Here is a 20,207-nt window from a genome sequence, read left to right as displayed (position 1 = left end):
CTTCTTACGATAGCCTGCTTCAAAACAAAATGGTACATAGTCACAAAAGTAGATGGGGTGTTTGTTAAATTATTAAATATATACAACAACAACAAAAATGAATGGAGCGAATTTGGAGCAGCAGTTTTATTCCCTGTGAGCACAGAGCGATTTTAAGTGGGTGAAAGGATGTTAAGTGCTGGAGCGATGTGCAAAGACCGCTCAGTGAGCGATGAGTGGGATTTCCAACTGCTCAACTCCGCTCATATACTCTGGTGTGTGTGTGTACCTGCATCAGTCAGTGAAAGGGGACACGCACACCTAAAGACCCTGTTAGATCAGAGTAGAGACACTACAGTGCAATTAATCCCGATGAGTGTGTGTGTGTGTACAGGGGGGATCTACCGCTACAGAGTGACCTATCTACAGGGTGACGTTGTAAAACCCCTAGCCCCCTAGAGTTCTGTTATAACACCCCGAGCCCCCTAGAGTTATGTTATAACACCCCTAGCCCCCTAGAGTTCTGTTATAACACCCCTAGCCCCCCAGAGTTCTGTTATAACACCCCTAGCCCCCTAGAGTTCTGTTATAACACCCCTAGCCCACTATAGTTCTGTTATAACACCCCTAGCCCCCAAAAGTTCAGTTATAACACCCCTACCTCCCTAAAGTTCTGTTACAACAGTTCTTATTACAGAACTCTAGGGTAGGGGTGTTATAACAGAATTCTAGGGTAGGGGTGTTATAACACACTCTAGGGGGTAGGGTGTTGTAACAGAACTATAGTTCTACCCTAGGGTGTTATAACACCCCTACCTCCCTAAAGTTCTATAACAAACTTTAGGGGGTAAGTGTTGTAACAGAACTTTAGGGAGGTAGGGGTGTTATAACTGAATAACAGAATTCTGTTATAACACCCCTACCCTAGAGTTCTGTAATAACACCCCTACCCTAGAGTTCTGTTATAACACCCATACCCTGGAGTTATGTTATAACACCCTAGCCCCCTAGAGTTATGTTATAAGACCCCTAGACCCCTAGAGTTCTGTTATAATACCCCTACCCCCCTAAAGTTCTGTTACAACACCCCTACCCCCTAGAGTTGTTACAACACCCCTACCCCCCTAGAGTTGTTACAACACCCCTACCCCCTAGAGTTGTTACAACACCCCTACCCCCTAGAGTTGTTACAACATCCCTACCCCCTAGAGTTTTGTTACAACACCCCTACCCCCTAGAGTTTTGTTACAACACCCCTACCCCCTAGAGTTTTGTTACAACACCCCTACCCCCTAGAGTTTTGTTACAACACCCCTACCCCCTAGAGTTCTGATATAAGGCCCATACCCTAGAGTTCTGTTATAACACCCTAGCCCCCTAGAGTTTTGTTACAACACCCCTACCCCCTAGAGTTTTGTTACAACACCCCTACCCCCTAGAGTTCTGATATAAGGCCCATACCCTAGAGTTCTGTTATAACACCCTAGCCCCCTAGAGTTATGTTATAACACCCCTAGCCCCCTAGAGTTCTGTTACAACACCCTAGCCCCCTAGAGTTCTGTTACAACACCCTACCCCCTAGAGTTCTGTTACAACACCCCTACCCCCTAGAGTTCTGTTACAACACCCCTACCCCCTAGAGTTCTGTTACAACACCCCTACCCCCTAGAGTTCTGTTACAACACCCCTACCCCCTAGAGTTCTGTTACAACACCCCTACCCCCTAGAGTTCTGTTACAACACCCCTACCCTAGAGTTCTGTTATAACACCCATACCCTAGATTTCTATTATAACACACATACCATAGAGTTCTGTTATAACACCACTACCCCAGAGTTCTGTTATAACACCCCTACCCCGGAGTTCTGTTATAACACCCCTACCCTGGAGTTCTGTTATAACACCCCTACCCCAGAGTTCTGTTATAACACCCCTACCCTGGAGTTCTGTTATAACACCCATACCCTGGAGTTCTGTTATAACACCCATACCCTGGAGTTCTGTTATAACGCCCATACCCTGGAGTTCTGTTATAACGCCCATACCCTAGAGTTCTGTTATAACGCCCATACCCTAGAGTTCTGTTATAACGCCCCTACCCTAGAGTTCTGTTATAACACCCCTACCCCAGAGTTCTATTATAACACCCCTACCCTAGAGTTCTGTTATAACACCCCTACCCTAGAGTTCTGTTATAACACCCCTACCCTAGAGTTCTGTTATAACACCCCTACCCTAGAGTTCTGTTATAACACCCCTACCCTAGAGTTCTGTTATAACACCCCTACCCTAGAGTTCTGTTATAACGCCCCTACCCTAGAGTTCTGTTATAACACCCCTACCCTAGAGTTCTGTTATAACACCCCTATACTAGAGTTCTGCTATAACACCACTACCCTAGAGTTCTGTTATAACGCCTATACCCTAGAGTTCTGTTATAGCACCCATACCCCAGAGTTCTGTTATAACACCCCTACCCTAGAGTTATGTTATAATGCCCTACCCTAGAGTTATGTTATAACACCCTAGCCCCCTAGAGTTCTGTTATAACATAACAGACATCTAGGGGGCTGGGGTAACACCTTAGCCCTCTAGAGTTCTGTTATAACACCCTAGCCCCTTAGAGTTCTGTTATAACACCCCTACCCTAGAGTTATTTTATAATACCCCTACCCCAGAGTTCTGTTCTAACACCCCTACCCTAGAGTTCTGTTATAACACCCTAGCCCCCTAGAGTTCTGTTATAACACCCTTGCCCCCTAGATTTCTGTTATAACACCCTAGCCCCCTAGATTTCTGTTATAACACCCTAGCCCCCTAGAGTTCTGTTATAACACCCTAGCCCCCTAGAGTTCTGGTTTAATGCTCAAATAGGGTTGCAAAATTTTGTGAACTCAATTCAAACTGCATGATGAGTGAGATCACAAATAGAATAGATAATAGACTGTGACAATGTCCTTACCCTCTGATCATGGCAAACGACTCGTCACTGGAGAAGTAGGAAGCCCCTGGAAGCACAGTCACCGTTTCTTTACCTGCACACACACGGGAAATGTCCACATATGTCATAAACATAGGTGTGTGTGTGTGTGTGTGTGTGTGTGTGTGTGTGTGTGTGTGTGTGTGTGTGTGTGTGTGTGTGTGTGTGTGTGTGTGTGTGTGTGTGTGTGTGTGTGTGTGTGTGTGTGTGTGTGTGTGTGTGTGTGTGTGTGTGTGTGTGTATATATCTTCCCTTACCGGCGTTGATGAGGTCAGCATCCACTTCGTCTTCTGTGGGATAGGGGCCCTACATGAAACACACACATTCATCACAGTAGTTTTGGATTCTGTTGGTCACTCAACCCCAGCATGATCTCACAACCTTTATTTTGACAGGGAGTCATGCTGAGACCAAGGTCTCTTTCACAGATCAGCCCTGTATAGACAACACACATCACTATACACATCAAACCTGGCCAACAGACAATCAAAGAAAACTTATTAGATGAGACATTTATTTTATCTCTTCAACAAAGGAACCGGCCCTGTTTCTCTATAGCCCGAGGGAGCTTTTGACACCACATCTCTTAACCTGACACTCATAATTGGGGGGAACATTTTCACAAATGAGCATTAGCATATTTCTGCTTTCATTTCTCTGACAACAGAATTGATGAGAAAAAAAATGAATGGGAGAGAAAACGTCAGATGGTTGCAATCTCCACAATGTTTGTTAGGAACCCGGCATGTTTCAAACGTGAGTCCCAACACCTGTTGTCAACCAGGTTACTATGGTGTTACTATGACATAGATTCAAATGAGGGTTTTACCAATCCCAGAATGCCGTTCTCACTCTGCAGGTGGACAGTGATGTCTGGTTGGATGAAGTTGCTGGCCAGCATGGGGATACCGATACCCAGGTTAGCTGACAGTGGTTCATGTTAAAGAACATACACTTTGAATACATTACAGACAGACAGTACCCTGATCTCATTCTAATTCTGCACTACAAATGCCAAAGCCTGGGTAAGCTAGTTTCTCAAAGATATTCATAGCGGCAAGTTTTTTTTTAACTATTAAGCTGTCTTTTGGTCAGATATCACAAGATCAATGACGATTGGTTCGATGGAGTCCCACTTCATGTTCAAGAATACCATACATCCCATCCTCAAACTCCAAGGCTGCTCTGCGAATGATCCGCTCTCGTAAAATGTCGGAGTCCTTCTTTGGTTTGGGCTTCTCTGCTAGGTCCTTCTGCACTGTGCGCCTCTGGAGAGTGTAGAGAGAGACAGTCAATTCATTCTTCTCTGCTTAGTACCAATTGATTACACATACTTCCCTATTGGACTCTGATGGGTCTGGAAGGGATGAACTATAGAGGACTTCCTGTAATATTTGGACAAAGTTGATGATGTCATCAGCACTCTCTCCCCCTCTAGTACCATTATGACTCAAACTAGTGACTGTGTTACTGTTTAAGTAGGGTTGCAGGAAGTCCAGTAACTCTACCAAAATTCCCATGTTTTACAGAAATCCTGGGTGGAGAATTCCAGAATTCCTGCTTATTATGTCTAGTTCCGGGGAATCTTCCAACCGGAATTTCTGGAAAACCTTGGAATTTTGGGAAAGTTAGCAGAACTTTGCAACTTTAAGTATGAATCCATTGTGGTGTTTGGAGGCCCACCTCTATCCTCTTCTCGTAGCAGTCTCCCTTGATGATCCTGTGGATGTAGATACTGGGGATGTGGATGTCCTCCTCAGAAAACGTCCCCACGTCCACCACCTCCTCCACCTACACAGAAGGACAGTGGGATGAAGCAAGAACAGTGTTGGTCAGTCCAAACACTGATCCTGCTGTCACGCCTTGGTCTTAGTATTTTGTGTTTTCGTTAATTATTTGGTCAGGCCAGGGTATGACATGGGTTTATATGTTGTGGTTCGTATTGGTTTTTTTGTAATTATTGGGATTACGGCTGAGTAGGGGTGTTGCATAGTCTTGGCTGCCTGAGGCGGTTCTCAATCAGAGTCAGGTGATTCTCGTTGTCTCTGATTGGGAACCGTATTTAGGTAGCCTGGGTTTCGCTGTGTATTTCGTGGGTGATTGTTCCTGTCTCTGTGTAGTTTCACCAGATAGGCTGTAATTAGGTTTCACGTTTGTTGTTTTGTATTTTGTATAGTTATTTCATGTGTCACTTTTTCCATTAAAGTCATGAGTAACCATCACGCTGAATTTCGGTCTGACTCTCTTTCTACAAACGAAGAACGCCGTTACACCTGCAGGGTTACTCCTCAATCTCTGTACCCACCCACTTTGATCCGTTCACATTTAGAAAATACAACGTTCACCAAATTATTTTAAACCTCACTCCTCCCATCTGTCAACAAGGAGCAGGAACCACACTGTGTTCATTTCCCTATAGCTTTGACAACCACCAGGCCTGGTGAAAGCTGCCTCCATGCCTCAGCTGGGCTTAGGGTTCTTTAGAGAAGTCGAGACCCGGGGAGAGGGCCTGATCCTGGGATCAGAGGGGATGGAAGGTGGGGAGGAGGTTCTGTCCATCACAAGGAGAAAACTGGTATTACATTACAAGCTCTGTTCCAATGTCCCCTGTGTTCGCAGAAAGACTTGGAAGGGTCCAAGTGTGGCCTAAGGAAGGGGTGTTACAAGAATCATCTCAATCATCCTCATCACCATCATCAGTAATCCATTAGTGTCAACCATCAGTGAATGACACTATGTGGAGCAAAACACAGAGATAGACACACCATTACTTCCTGTGTCACTTAGCAAGAAATCTAAACCCCACATAAGAGATGCTATTACAATTACCAAAGATAATAACCAAAGTTCATTAAAAAGCTTCAAAATTAAGCTGATTACTAAGCAACATTTTCAGAAAGCTTCCTGCTAAATCAATTCCTCCCAGAGTGAGTTCTGCCTGAGATAAAATAGTAAAGTATGATCACATTAACAGTCAAATAAATGCTGCAGTATCTGTTTTCAAAGAATTTCTGCTGTTTTGTTTCTTAGCTGGTAAATGAATCGCACAAAATCAAAGAACTACAAATCCTATATAGCCCATTCCACCTTGCGCTGCAACACTGTGCCTACGTGAAGAGCTGAGTGAAGGATTCCGTTTCAGAAGCGCTGCACACAGGAATAAAAGTTGGTCTAATTGACTTGAAACTAAAGTCTATTGAAGTGAGATTTTGTCTCTGGCTATTTACATTGTTTTGTTCACAAGCTTGGTTGTTTTTCTCTGTTTGAGTTAGGGAAGAGAAGACAATTATATTAGTCAGACAATCTCACAGGCACAAGCATCTGCACGTCGCTCCAACGGGTAGTATAACTTTTTCATTATATTTCATTATATCGCAACGGTTTGATTTGTCTTATCTTAGCAATTTCTTCTCAGCTAGCTACATAGCCGTCTTTGTATCAAAAGATAATTGCGTAATTATCGTATTTCGCCGTCCTAACGTAGTCTTCACTAGTCTTCACTAGCCAGCTAGCTAACGTCCACTGATTAGCTGCACTGGAGAAACTGTTACACTCAACTGAACGACTTGATTAGTCTAGTGTCAGCTAGCTACATAGCTGTCTTTGCTGTCTTCGTATCATCGTATCATCGTATCCAAGATAATTGTGTTGTTTAGGTTTAGAGTGTGTAGTCTTAGAGTGATTATCTTAATTTACCGAGGTTAGCTAGCCAGCTATTTGTCGTCCTTAACGTAGGTGACTCTGCTAGCTAACCAACAGCTAGCCAACGCTAGCCAACGTCTTCTGTATAGAACTCAACTACCCGGTCGCATTCACAGGTTGTATCACATTTTCACTTCATTTTCATTACAGTACAACGGTTTGATTTGTTTGATCGTAGCTAGCTACTTAGCTAGCTACATAGCCGTCTTTGTATCAAAGATAATTGTGTAGTCTAGAGCGATTTTCTAGGTTCGCTAGCCATCTATTGTCGTTCTTTTAACGCAATGTAACGTAAACAACACTGCTAGCTAGCCTGCTAGCCCCCGAATAGCAACACTGCAGAAACTATTACACTCAACGGAACGACTTGATTAGTGTAGTGTCAACAACGCACCCACTGCCAGCTGGCCTACTTCAGCAGTACTGTATCATTTTAATCATTTTAGTCAATAAGATTCTTGCTACGTAGCTTAACTTTCTGAACATTCGAGACGTGTAGTCCACTTGTCATTCCAATCTCCTTTGCATTAGCGTAGCCTCTTCTGTAGCCTGTCAACTATGTGTCGGTTTATCCCTGTTCTCTCCTCTCTGCACAGACCATACAAACGCTCCTCACCGCGTGGCCGCAGCCACCCTACTCTGGTGGTCCCAGCGCGCACGACCCACGTGGAGTTCCAGGTCTCCGGTAGCCTCTGGAACTGCCAATCTGCGGTCAACAAGGCAGAGTTCATCTCAGCCCATGCCTCCCTCCAGTCCCTCGACTTCTTGGCCCTGACGGAAACATGGATCACCACAGACAACACTGCTACTCCTACTGCTCTCTCTTCGTCCGCCCACGTGTTCTCGCACACCCCGAGAGCGTCTGGTCAGCGGGGTGGTGGCACCGGGATCCTCATCTCTCCCAAGTGGTCATTCTCTCTTTCTCCCCTTACCCATCTGTCTATCGCCTCCTTTGAATTCCATGCTGTCACAGTCACTAGCCCTTTCAAGCTTAACATCCTTATCATTTATCGCCCTCCAGGTTCCCTCGGAGAGTTCATCAATGAGCTTGATGCCTTGATAAGCTCCTTTCCTGAGGACGGCTCACCTCTCACAGTTCTGGGCGACTTTAACCTCCCCACGTCTACCTTTGACTCTTTCCTCTCTGCCTCCTTCTTTCCACTCCTCTCCTCTTTTGACCTCACCCTCTCACCTTCCCCCCCTACTCACAAGGCAGGCAATACGCTCGACCTCATCTTTACTAGATGCTGTTCTTCCACTAACCTCATTGCAACTCCCCTCCAAGTCTCCGACCACTGCCTTGTATCCTTGTATCCTTTTCCCTCTCGCTCTCATCCAACACCTCCCACACTGCCCCTACTCGGATGGTATCGCGCCGTCCCAACCTTCGCTCTCTCTCCCCCGCTACTCTCTCCTCTTCCATCCTATCATCTCTTCCCTCCGCTCAAACCTTCTCCCACCTATCTCCTGATTCTGCCTCCTCAACCCTCCTCTCCTCCCTCTCTGCATCCCTTGACTCTCTATGTCCCCTATCCTCCAGGCCGGCTCGGTCCTCCCCTCCCGCTCCGTGGCTCGATGACTCATTGCGAGCTCACAGAACAGGGCTCCGGGCAGCCGAGCGGAAATGGAGGAAAACTCGCCTCCCTGCGGACCTGGCATCCTTTCACTCCCTCCTCTCTACATTTTCCTCCTCTGTCTCTGCTGCTAAAGCCACTTTCTACCACGCTAAATTCCAAGCTTCTGCCTCTAACCCTAGGAAGCTCTTTGCCACCTTCTCCTCCCTCCTGAATCCTCCGCCCCTCCCCCCTCCTCCCTCTCTGCAGATGACTTCGTCAACCATTTTGAAAAGAAGGTCGACGACATCCGATCCTCGTTTGCTAAGTCAAACGACACCGCTGGTTCTGCTCACACTGCCCTACCCTATGCTCTGACCTCTTTCTCCCCTCTCTCTCCAGATGAAATCTCGCGTCTTGTGACGGCCGGCCGCCCAACAACCTGCCCGCTTGACCCTATCCCCTCCTCTCTTCTCCAGACCATTTCCGGAGACCTTCTCCCTTACCTCACCTCGCTCATCAACTCATCCCTGACCGTTGGCTACGTCCCTTCCGTCTTCAAGAGAGCGAGAGTTGCACCCCTTCTGAAAAAACCTACACTCGATCCCTCCGATGTCAACAATTACAGACCAGTATCCCTTCTTTCTTTTCTCTCCAAAACTCTTGAACGTGCCGTCCTTGGCCAGCTCTCCCGCTATCTCTCTCTGAATGACCTTCTTGATCCAAATCAGTCAGGTTTCAAGACTAGTCATTCAACTGAGACTGCTCTCCTCTGTATCACGGAGGCGCTCCGCACTGCTAAAGCTAACTCTCTCTCCTCTGCTCTCATCCTTCTAGATCTATCGGCTGCCTTCGATACTGTGAACCATCAGATCCTCCTCTCCACCCTCTCCGAGTTGGGCATCTCCGGCGCGGCCCACGCTTGGATTGCGTCCTACCTGACAGGTCGCTCCTACCAGGTGGCGTGGCGAGAATCTGTCTCCTCACCACGCGCTCTCACCACTGGTGTCCCCCAGGGCTCTGTTCTTGGCCCTCTCCTATTCTCGCTATACACCAAGTCACTTGGCTCTGTCATAACCTCACATGGTCTCTCTTATCATTGCTATGCAGACGACACACAATTAATCTTCTCCTTTCCCCTTCTGATGACCAGGTGGCATCGCATCTCTGCATGTCTGGCAGACATATCAGTGTGGATGACGGATCACCACCTCAAGCTGAACCTCGGCAAGACGGAGCTGCTCTTCCTCCCGGGGAAGGACTGCCCGTTCCATGATCTCGCCATCACGGTTGACAACTCCACTGTGTCCTCCTCCCAGAGCGCCAAGAACCTTGGTGTGATCCTGGACAACACCCTGTCGTTCTCAACTAACATCAAGGCGGTGGCCCGTTCCTGTAGGTTCATGCTCTACAACATCCGCAGAGTACGACCCTGCCTCACACAGGAAGCGGCGCAGGTCCTAATCCAGGCACTTGTCATCTCCCGTCTGGATTACTGCAACTCGCTGTTGGCTGGGCTCCCTGCCTGTGCCATTAAACCCCTTCAACTCATCCAGAACGCCGCAGCCCGTCTGGTGTTCAACCTTCCCAAGTTCTCTCACGTCACCCCGCTCCTCCGTTCTCTCCACTGGCTTCCAGTTGAAGCTCGCATCCGCTACAAGACCATGGTGCTTGAACGGAGCTGTGAGGGGAACGGCACCTCAGTACCTCCAGGCTCTGATCAGGCCCTACACCCAAACAAGGGCACTGCGTTCATCCACCTCTGGCCTGCTCGCCTCCCTACCACTGAGGAAGTACAGCTCCCGCTCAGCCCAGTCAAAACTGTTCGCTGCCCTGGCCCCCCAATGGTGGAACAAACTCCCTCACGACGCCAGGACAGCGGAGTCAATCACCACCTTCCGGAGACACCTGAAACCCCACCTCTTTAAGGAATACCTAGGATAGGTTAAGTAATCCCTCTCACCCCACCCCCCCCCTAAGTTTTAGATGCACTATTGTTAAGTGACTGTCCCACTGGATGTCATAAGGTGAATGCACCAATTTGTAAGTCGCTCTGGATAAGAGCGTCTGCTAAATGACTTAAATGTAATGTATGTAAATGTCCTAAATATATGTCTCATCTGTGATATTTAGGTTAAAAGACTCAGGTCACCCAAAAATTATATTAAACTATATACCACATTACTTCTTACATGTATTGTTTTAGAAGCATGCTCATACGTTTTTTGGTGTCATTTTAGCTGATTTTGACTGTTAATGAAATCTGAGTGGCTGTTGGATGGCTGTTGGATCAAAAAATGAATTATGCCAGGACTCTTCTATTTACCAGAGGTATGTTGAACAAGGGAAATAGCTAGTTTGTGAACTTCAGAACCCGACTTGCAAGAATAGAAACAACTTTGGGGTGAGCCCATTGTTGGTCGTCCCTTCTTCCCATCCTCCTGTGATGTGTTTGTTAAGGTACCCTAGCTGCCTATGAAGAGCAGTGTGAGATAACACCAAAGCTTTTTGCTGAAGAAGACCCTCACTAAGCTTAAGAGAGAGATAGAGACTCAAAACCTACAACCTGATTTTGGACGGAATTACCTGGAAGGCTTAAATTAAAACTACCAAAGATTATTATTCCAACGCTATACAGTAAATGCTCTGGAAAACAACAGAAACCTGGAAACACAATCCAACCAGGAACTGAGAGAGTACTGTTTAGTCTGAAGCTATAGTTTATTTCCAAAAGCCAAGAAGAAAAATACATTAAAGTACTTTTTGGGGCAGCAGGTAGCCTAGTGGTTAAAGCGTTGGACTAGTAACCGAAAGGTTGCAAGATCGAATCCCCGAGCTGACAAGGTCAAAATCTCTCGTTCTGCCCCTGAACAAGGCAGTTAACTTTTTGTTAAGAACAAGAATGTTCTGACTTGACTAGTAAAATAAAAGGGTAAATATAATATAAGGACTGAATGCTAAATTAAGTCTGCCAGGCTTGATACAACTTCAATTAGCACTGACGAGTCAAAGCCCTTTAGCCCAACAATGGCAGGAGAGACGAACAGTCTACTCCAAACAAATGGAGAGGCCTTAGAAGCTACCTCCCGTGGTTCAGAGGTGATTCAAATACAGTACCCGGTGTATGTAAAGAATGATAAGGCAAGAAAAGATCACAAAATGAAGCTCCTTATGGAAAATCAAGAGGCGCTTTTTGCTGACTATTATAAAAATGGGAACGTCATCAACCTCATCTTCAACACAAACCATCCCCTGGCATGGCACGGTGCTATATTAGCACACTACCCCTCTGTTAAGAGAGGGGGTGTTAACGAGGTGTGGAAACTCAGGATACTAGACAACGAGGACTCGGAGTCAGCTAAAATAAATCTCTATAAGTCTAGAATAGTAATGGTACAGTGCAACCACAAACAGTTTCAGCTGGACTTTCACCTAATCAAAGAATTAGCCCAGCAGGAGAAGCTCTCCCTTGAGAAAGATACTCCCACCCGTGTGGGTCAGACATCTTCATTATATAACCCCACAGACAAGCAACCCCAAGCGAAAAGTCAACCTCCCAGCACACAGTACTAGCCCCTCATTGAAATGAAGGACACATTAACCCAGCTGGAGGTACGGCAGGTGTAGCTGGAATAGCAGGTGATTATACTCCAGTCAGCACAAACCCAGACAACAGTCCAGCACAACAACACCCCCGTAACCAGACCCGGAGAGCTGGAGGTGGAGAGAGACATATCTGCACCCTGGACTGTGGTGACACAACTTCAACAATATAAAAAGCAGGAGCAGGAGAAGAACAGAGCAGAACACTAGAGGAGAGGATCAGACTGCTGGAGGAGTTGGTGAGCGGGATGGCTTGTGACAGAGAACAACCCACTAGAGAGGTGGCAGAGAAGCCAGAAGAACAGCCCACCTCAGCTCCAGACAAAAGTCTCGACACCCCAGCAGAACAGTCCACACCAGACCCTGACCACGTCGACATCACAGCAGAATATACAAATGAAGAACCCCAAGCCCAGGGGATCTCACCCCCCCCCACACACACACACACACAAGACACTGATTGTACTCCTTACGGACACAAATGGGAAATATACAGGAGAAAAACTTTTTCCCAAACACAGTGCGTCTCTGGTGTCCAAACACCCAGCGCGCCCTAGACCTTCTGTCTGAGGACCAACTAGATTCACCTAGCCACACAATAATACACACAGGCACAAACGACCTGAGAACACAGCAGGTAAGGGTGGCCACACCACTGAAGGGAGTGATTGAAAAAGCTTCTTCTGCTTTCCCCAATGCACAAGTACTTGGTCCACTCTGCTACCACGAAGGAAACCATACAGCGGGAAAACAAGTATTTCCCGTGACTGTGCCTCAAAACCAAATGATTACCTGGCCCACCACTCCATCCTAGACTTGAACAGCCTCTTTGACCAGGTCCACCTATACAAGGCAGCAGTGCCACCTTCGCTCGGACTCTAAAGGACATCGCTCTCAAACGCAGCCCCAACACTTCACACAGGAGCAACAGATCAATGTAGACACCCCGCGCAGACCAGCAAGACACTCTCCCAGACCTGCAGGACCCACCCCCCCTGGACCTACACATAGAGGACCCACGCCGAGAGGAATTACATCCAGACCACAACACCACTAGCCACATACACACACCCCAAGTCAACCACACCCACACCCACACCCCATTTAGGCCCCCACATATCAGACCTATTCCCCTCCTGACCACCCCATCCACCCCTGCAAAGAAGGCCTAAACATGGAAGTCACACATACGCACAGGCCATGAGCAGGCAAACAGGCCCAACCCCACTCTTACACTAGCCCAAGCCAATGGCATGTATCAGATGCTCAGCAGGCTCTGCTCACACGTACTAGCCTGAGGCCAAACCACATGACCAACAACATTGGACCCTTCATGGAACAAAGGCCTGAGGTCATCTGCCTTTGGTCTAAAGAGCAGGAACCTGGACTTCAAAGAATACAGGAATACAGAAATTGTCATCCTACAAGAAACCTGGTATAGAGGAGAAGGACCCTCCGGTTGCCCTCTAGGTTACAAAGAGCTGGTAGTCCCATCCACCAACCTACCAGGTGTGAAACACGGAAGGGACTCAGGGGGTATGCTAATTTGGTATAGAGCAGACCTAACTCACTCCATTAAATTAATCAAAACAGGAACATTTTACATTTGGCTAGAAAATCTAAAGGAAATTATCTTAACAGAGAGAAATGTCCTCCTGTGTGCTACCTATACCCCCCACTAGAAAATACATACATACTAATGAAGACACCTTCTCCATCCTGGAGGAGGAAATCAATCATTTCCAGGCCAGGGACATGTACTACTCTGTGGTTACCTAAATGCCAGAACTGGACAAGAACCTGACACCCTCAGCACACAGGGGGACAAACACCTGCCTGGAGGTGACAGCATTCCCTCCCCCATATGCCCCCATAGACACAACTATGACAACATAAACAGGTCACAACTGCTGCAGCTCTGTCGCACGCTGGGGATGTACATAGTCAATGGTGGGCTTCGAGGGGACTCCTATGGTAGGTACACCTATAGCTCATATCTTGGCAGTAGTACTGTATGGATCACCACAGACAACACTGCTACTCCTACTGCTCTCTCTTCGTCCGCCCACGTGTTCTCGCACACCCCGAGAGCGTCTGGTCAGCGGGGTGGTGGCACCGGGATCCTCATCTCTCCCAAGTGGTCATTCTCTCTTTCTCCCCTTACCCATCTGTCTATCGCCTCCTTTGAATTCCATGCTGTCACAGTTACTAGCCCTTTCAAGCTTAACATCCTTATCATTTATCGCCCTCCAGGTTCCCTCGGAGAGTTCATCAATGAGCTTGATGCCTTGATAAGCTCCTTTCCTGAGGACGGCTCACCTCTCACAGTTCTGGGCGACTTTAACCTCCCCCACGTCTACCTTTGACTCTTTCCTCTCTGCCTCCTTCTTTCCACTCCTCTCCTCTTTTGACCTCACCCTCTCACCTTCCCCCCTACTCACAAGGCAGGCAATACGCTCGACCTCATCTTTACTAGATGCTGTTCTTCCACTAACCTCACTGCAACTCCCCTCCAAGTCTCCGACCACTGCCTTGTATCCTTTTCCCTCTCGCTCTCATCCAACACCTCCCACACTGCCCCTACTCGGATGGTATCGCGCCGTCCCAACCTTTGCTCTCTCTCCCCCGCTACTCTCTCCTCTTCCATCCTATCATCTCTTCCCTCCGCTCAAACCTTCTCCCACCTATCTCCTGATTCTGCCTCCTCAACCCTCCTCTCCTCCCTTTCTGCATCCTTTGACTCTCTATGTCCCCTATCCTCCAGGCCGGCTCGGTCCTCCCTCCCGCCCCGTGGCTCGACGACTCATTGCGAGCTCACAGAACAGGGCTCCGGGCAGCCGAGCGGAAATGGAGGAAAACTCGCCTCCCTGCGGACCTGGCATCCTTTCACTCCCTCCTCTCTACATTTTCCTCCTCTGTCTCTGCTGCTAAAGCCACTTTCTACCACGCTAAATTCCAAGCATCTGCCTCTAACCCTAGGAAGCTCTTTGCCACCTTCTCCTCCCTCCTGAATCCTCCGCCCCCTCCCCCCTCCTCCCTCTCTGCAGATGACTTCGTCAACCATTTTGAAAAGAAGGTCGACGACATCCGATCCTCGTTTGCTAAGTCAAACGACACCACTGGTTCTGCTCACACTGCCCTACCCTGTGCTCTGACCTCTTTCTCCCCTCTCTCTCCAGATGAAATCTCGCGTCTTGTGACGGCCGGCCGCCCAACAACCTGCCCGCTTGACCCTATCCCCTCCTCTCTTCTCCAGACCATTTCCGGAGACCTTCTCCCTTACCTCACCTCGCTCATCAACTCATCCCTGACCGTTGGCTACGTCCCTTCCGTCTTCAAGAGAGCGAGAGTTGCACCCCTTCTGAAAAAACCTACACTCGATCCCTCCGATGTCAACAATTACAGACCAGTATCCCTTCTTTCTTTTCTCTCCAAAACTCTTGAACGTGCCGTCCTTGGCCAGCTCTCCCGCTATCTCTCTCTGAATGACCTTCTTGATCCAAATCAGTCAGGTTTCAAGACTAGTCATTCAACTGAGACTGCTCTCCTCTGTATCACGGAGGCGCTCCGCACTGCTAAAGCTAACTCTCTCTCCTCTGCTCTCATCCTTCTAGATCTATCGGCTGCCTTCGATACTGTGAACCATCAGATCCTCCTCTCCACCCTCTAGTTGGGCATCTCCGGCGCGGCCCATGGATTGCGTCCTACCTGACAGGTCGCTCCTACCAGGTGGCGTGGCGAGAATCTGTCTCCTCACCACGCGCTCTCACCACTGGTGTCCCCCAGGGCTCTGTTCTTGGCCCTCTCCTATTCTCGCTATACACCAAGTCACTTGGCTCTGTCATAACCTCACATGGTCTCTCTTATCATTGCTATGCAGACGACACACAATTAATCTTCTCCTTTCCCCCTTCTGATGACCAGGTGGTGAATCGCATCTCTGCATGTCTGGCAGACATATCAGTGTGGATGACGGATCACCACCTCAAGCTGAACCTCGGCAAGACGGAGCTGCTCTTCCTCCCGGGGAAGGACTGCCCGTTCCATGATCTCGCCATCATCGACAACTCCATTGTGTCCTCCTCCCAGAGCGCCAAGAACCTTGGCGTGATCCTGGACAACACCCTGTCGTTCTCTACTAACATCAAGGCGGTGGCCCGTTCCTGTAGGTTCATGCTCTACAACATCCGCAGAGTACGACCCTGCCTCACACAGGAAGCGGCGCAGGTCCTAATCCAGGCACTTGTCATCTCCCGTCTGGATTACTGCAACTCGCTGTTGGCTGGGCTCCCTGCCTGTGCCATTAAACCCCTTCAACTCATCCAGAACGCCGCAGCCCGTCTGGTGTTCAACCTTCCCAAGTTCTCTCACGTCACCCCGCTCCTCCGTTCTCTCCACTGGCTTCCAGTTGAAGCTCGCATCCGCTACAAGACCATGGTGCTTGCCTACGTAGCTGTGAGGGGAACGGCACCTCAGTACCTCCAGGCTCTGATCAGGCCCTACACCCAAACAAGGGCACTGCGTTCATCCACCTCTGGCCTGCTCGCCTCCCTACCACTGAGGAAGTACAGCTCCCGCTCAGCCCAGTCAAAACTGTTCGCTGCCCTGGCCCCCAATGGTGGAACAAACTCCCTCACGACGCCAGGACAGCGGAGTCAATCACCACCTTCCGGAGACACCTGAAACCCCACCTCTTTAAGGAATACCTAGGATAGGTTAAGTAATCCCTCTCACCCCACCCCCCCTAAGTTTTAGATGCACTATTGTTAAGTGACTGTCCCACTGGATGTCATAAGGTGAATGCACCAATTTGTAAGTCGCTCTGGATAAGAGCGTCTGCTAAATGACTTAAATGTAAATGTAAATGTTATCACGGACCTCAACCCAGAGTCTCTCACAGTCAGGACACTGACACGCCTATCAGACCACAGCAAAATCACAGTCTACTTAAACAGAGCAATACTCAATCATGAGGCATCAAAGCCAAAGGAACTAAGTAAAATTAAGAAATGCTATAGATGGAAGGAATGTAGTTTGGAAACCTACCAAAAAACAGTTAGGCAACAACAAATTAAATCCCTTTTAGACAACTTCCTGGACAAAACATTCCACTGTAATAGTGAAGGTGTAAACTTGGCAGTAGAAAATATTAGCAGTATATTTGACCTCTCAGGTTCCCTATTAAATCTAAAAATATCTAATAGAAAACCAAAGAAAATGAACAATGACAAATGGTTTGATGAAGAATGCAAAAATCTAATAAAGAAATTGAGAAACCTGTCCAACCAAAAACATAGAGACCCGGAAAACCGGAGTCTACGCCTTCACTATGGTGAATCACTTAAACAATAGAGAAATACACTATGGAAAACCTGAGTCTACCCCTTCACTATGGTGAATCACTTAAACAATAGAGAAATACACTATGGAAAAAGAGGGAACAACACATCAGAAATCAGCTCAATGTAATTGAAGAATCCATAGACTCTAACCACTTCTGAGAAAATTGGAAAACACTAAACAAACAACACAAAGAATTATCTTTACAAAATGGAGATGTATGGGTAAAGCACTTCTCCAATCTTTTTGGCTCTACAACAAAAGAACATAAAAACATATACATGATCAAATACAAATCTTAGAATCAACTATTAAAGACTACCAGAACCCACTGGATTCTCCAATTACCTTGAATAAACTACAGGACAAAATAAAAACCCTCCAACCCAAAAAGGCCTGTGGTGTTGATGGTATCCTCAATGAAATGATCAAATATACAGACAACAAATTCCAATTGGCTATACTAAAACTCTTTAACATCATCCTTAGCTATGACATCTTCTGCAATATTTGGAACCAAGGACGGATCACCCCAATAAGTACCGTGGGATATGCGTTAACAGCAACCTTGGGAAAATCCTCTGGATCATCATTACCAGCAGACTCGTAAATTTCCTCAGTGAAAACAACGTACTGGGCAAATGTCAAACTGACTTTTTACCAAATTATCGCACGAAAGATCACGTATTCACCCTGCACACCCTAACTGACAAACAAACAAACCAAAACAAAGGCAAAGTGGTCCTACGTTGTGGTCCTTCTGTAGCTCAGTTGGTAGAGCATGGCACTTGTAACGCCAGGGTAGTGGTTCGATCCCCGGGACCACCCATATGTAGAATGTATGCACACATGACTGTAAGTCGCTTTGGATAAAAGCGTCTGCTAAATGGCATATATTATTATTATTAAAAAAGCCTTCGACTCTGGGTCTGCTATACAAATTGATGGAAAGTGGTGTTGGTGGAAAAACATAACATTATCAAATCTATATACACGAACAACAAGTGTGAGGTTAAAATTGGCACACAAAAAAACCACACAATTTTCTTCCCACAGAGCTGTGGGGTGAGACAGGGATGCAGCTTAAGCCCCACCCTCTTTAACATATATATTTTTCAAATTGGTGATGGTATAGCACCCTACTAGAATCTGAAGTCAAATGTCTACTGTTTGCTGATGATCTGGTGCTTCTGTCACCAACCAAGGAGGGCCTACAGCAGCACCTACAGTTGAAGTAGGAAGTTTACATTCACTTTTGCCAAATACATTTAAACTCAGTTTTCATAATTCCTGACATTTATTCCTAGTAACAATTCCCTGTTTTTTGTCAGTTAGGGTCACCACTTTATTTGAAGAATGTGAAATGTCAGAATAATAGTAGAGCAAATTATTTATTTAAGCTTTTATTTCTTTCATCACATTCCCAGTGGGTCAGAAGTTTGCATACACTCAATTAGTATTTGGTAGCATAGCCTACAAATTGTTTAACTTGGGTCAAACGTTTCAGGTAGCCCTCCACAAGCTTCCCACAACAAGTTGGGTGAATTTTGGCCAATTCCTCCTGACAGATGTAACTGAGTCAGGTTTGTAGGCCTCCTTGCTCGCACACTTTTTCAGTTCTGCCCACAAATGTTATATAGGATTGAGGTCAGGGCTTTGTGATGGCCACTCCAATACCTTGACTTTGTTCTTCGTAAGCCATTTTGTCACAACTTTGGAGTATGCTTGGGGTCATTGTCCATTTGGAAGAACCATTTGCGACCAACCTTTAACTTCCTGACTGATGTCTTGAGATGTTGCCTCAATATATCCACACAATTTTCCCTCCTCATGAAGCCATCTATTAAGTGAAGTGCACCAGTCCCTCCTGCAGCAAAGCACCCCCACAACATAATGCTACCACTCCCGTGGTGCTGTTGTTCTGGGATTGATTTGCACTTTTCGCACCAAAGTACGTTCATCTCTAGGAGACAGAACGGGTCTCCTTCCTGTGCGGTATGACAGCTGTGTGGTCCCATCGTGTTTATACTTGCGTACTATTGTTTGTACAGATGAACATGGTACCTTCAGGCGTTTGGAAATTACTCCCAAGGATGAATCAGACTTGTGGAGGTCTATAATTTTTGAGGTCTTGGCTGATTTCATTTGATTGTCCCAAGATGTCAAGCAAAGAGCCCCTGAGTTTGAAGGTAGGCCTTGAAATACATCCACAGGTACATCTCCAAATTATCAAATTATGTCAATTAACCTATCAGAAGCTTTTAAAGCCATGACATCATTTTATGGAATTTTTCAAGCTGTTTAAAGGCACTGTCAACTTCTGACCCGCTGAAATTGTGATTCAGTGAATGATACGTTAAATTATCTGTCAGTAAACAATTGTTTAAGAAATTACTTGTGTCGTGCACAAAGTAGATGTCCTAACCGTCTTGCCAAAACCATAGTTTGTTAACAATAAATTTGTGGAGTGGTTTAAAAAAAATAGTTTTAATGACTCCAACCTAAGTGAATGTAAACATCCGACTTCAACTGTATATCTTCTGCACAGATTCTGCCAGACCTGGATAATGATGTTCCAAAAAAGGTCCAGTCACCAGGACCACAAATACAAATTCCATCTAGACACCGTTGCCATAGAGCACACAAAAAACTATACATACCTTGGCCTAAACATTAGCGCCACAGGTAACTTCCACAAAGCTGTGAACAATCTGAGAAACAAGGCAAGAAGGGCCTTCTATGCCATCAAAAGGAACATGAAATTTGACATATCAATTAGGATCTGTCTAAAAATACATGAATCAGTTACAGAACCCATTACCCTTCATGGTTGGGAGGTCTGGGGTCCGCTCACCAACCAAAAATTCACAAAATGGGACAAACATCAAACTAAGACTCTGCATGCAGAATTCTGAAAAAAAATATCCTCCATGTACAATGTAGAACACCAAATAATGCATGCAGAGCGGAATTAGGCCGATACCCGCTGATTATCAAAATTCAGAAAACAGCCGTTAAATTCTAAAACCACCTAAAAGGGAGCGATTCC

The 20,207-nt window shown here is 46.6% G+C and overlaps 1 protein-coding gene across 1 annotated transcript in view; it reads right to left on the bottom strand.

The window, feature by feature from the left end:
• LOC124036565 (succinyl-CoA:3-ketoacid coenzyme A transferase 1, mitochondrial-like) overlaps positions 1-20,207 on the bottom strand; it is a 126,181-nt gene that overhangs the window by 48,440 nt on the left and 57,534 nt on the right. Inside the window, exons 8-12 of the mRNA XM_046351286.1 lie at positions 4,644-4,751; positions 4,114-4,228; positions 3,790-3,884; positions 3,218-3,266; positions 2,943-3,015 (exon numbers count right to left, since the gene is read on the bottom strand). Coding sequence (XP_046207242.1) covers positions 2,943-3,015; positions 3,218-3,266; positions 3,790-3,884; positions 4,114-4,228; positions 4,644-4,751 — 440 coding nt within the window. The remainder of the gene's footprint in view (positions 1-2,942; positions 3,016-3,217; positions 3,267-3,789; positions 3,885-4,113; positions 4,229-4,643; positions 4,752-20,207) is intronic.

Source organism: Oncorhynchus gorbuscha, linkage group LG05 (assembly GCF_021184085.1).
Source record: "Oncorhynchus gorbuscha isolate QuinsamMale2020 ecotype Even-year linkage group LG05, OgorEven_v1.0, whole genome shotgun sequence".
Taxonomy (NCBI): domain Eukaryota; kingdom Metazoa; phylum Chordata; class Actinopteri; order Salmoniformes; family Salmonidae; genus Oncorhynchus; species Oncorhynchus gorbuscha.
The sequence above is the reverse complement of the archived record's forward strand: the minus strand, read 5'-3'. Positions and strand labels throughout refer to the sequence as shown.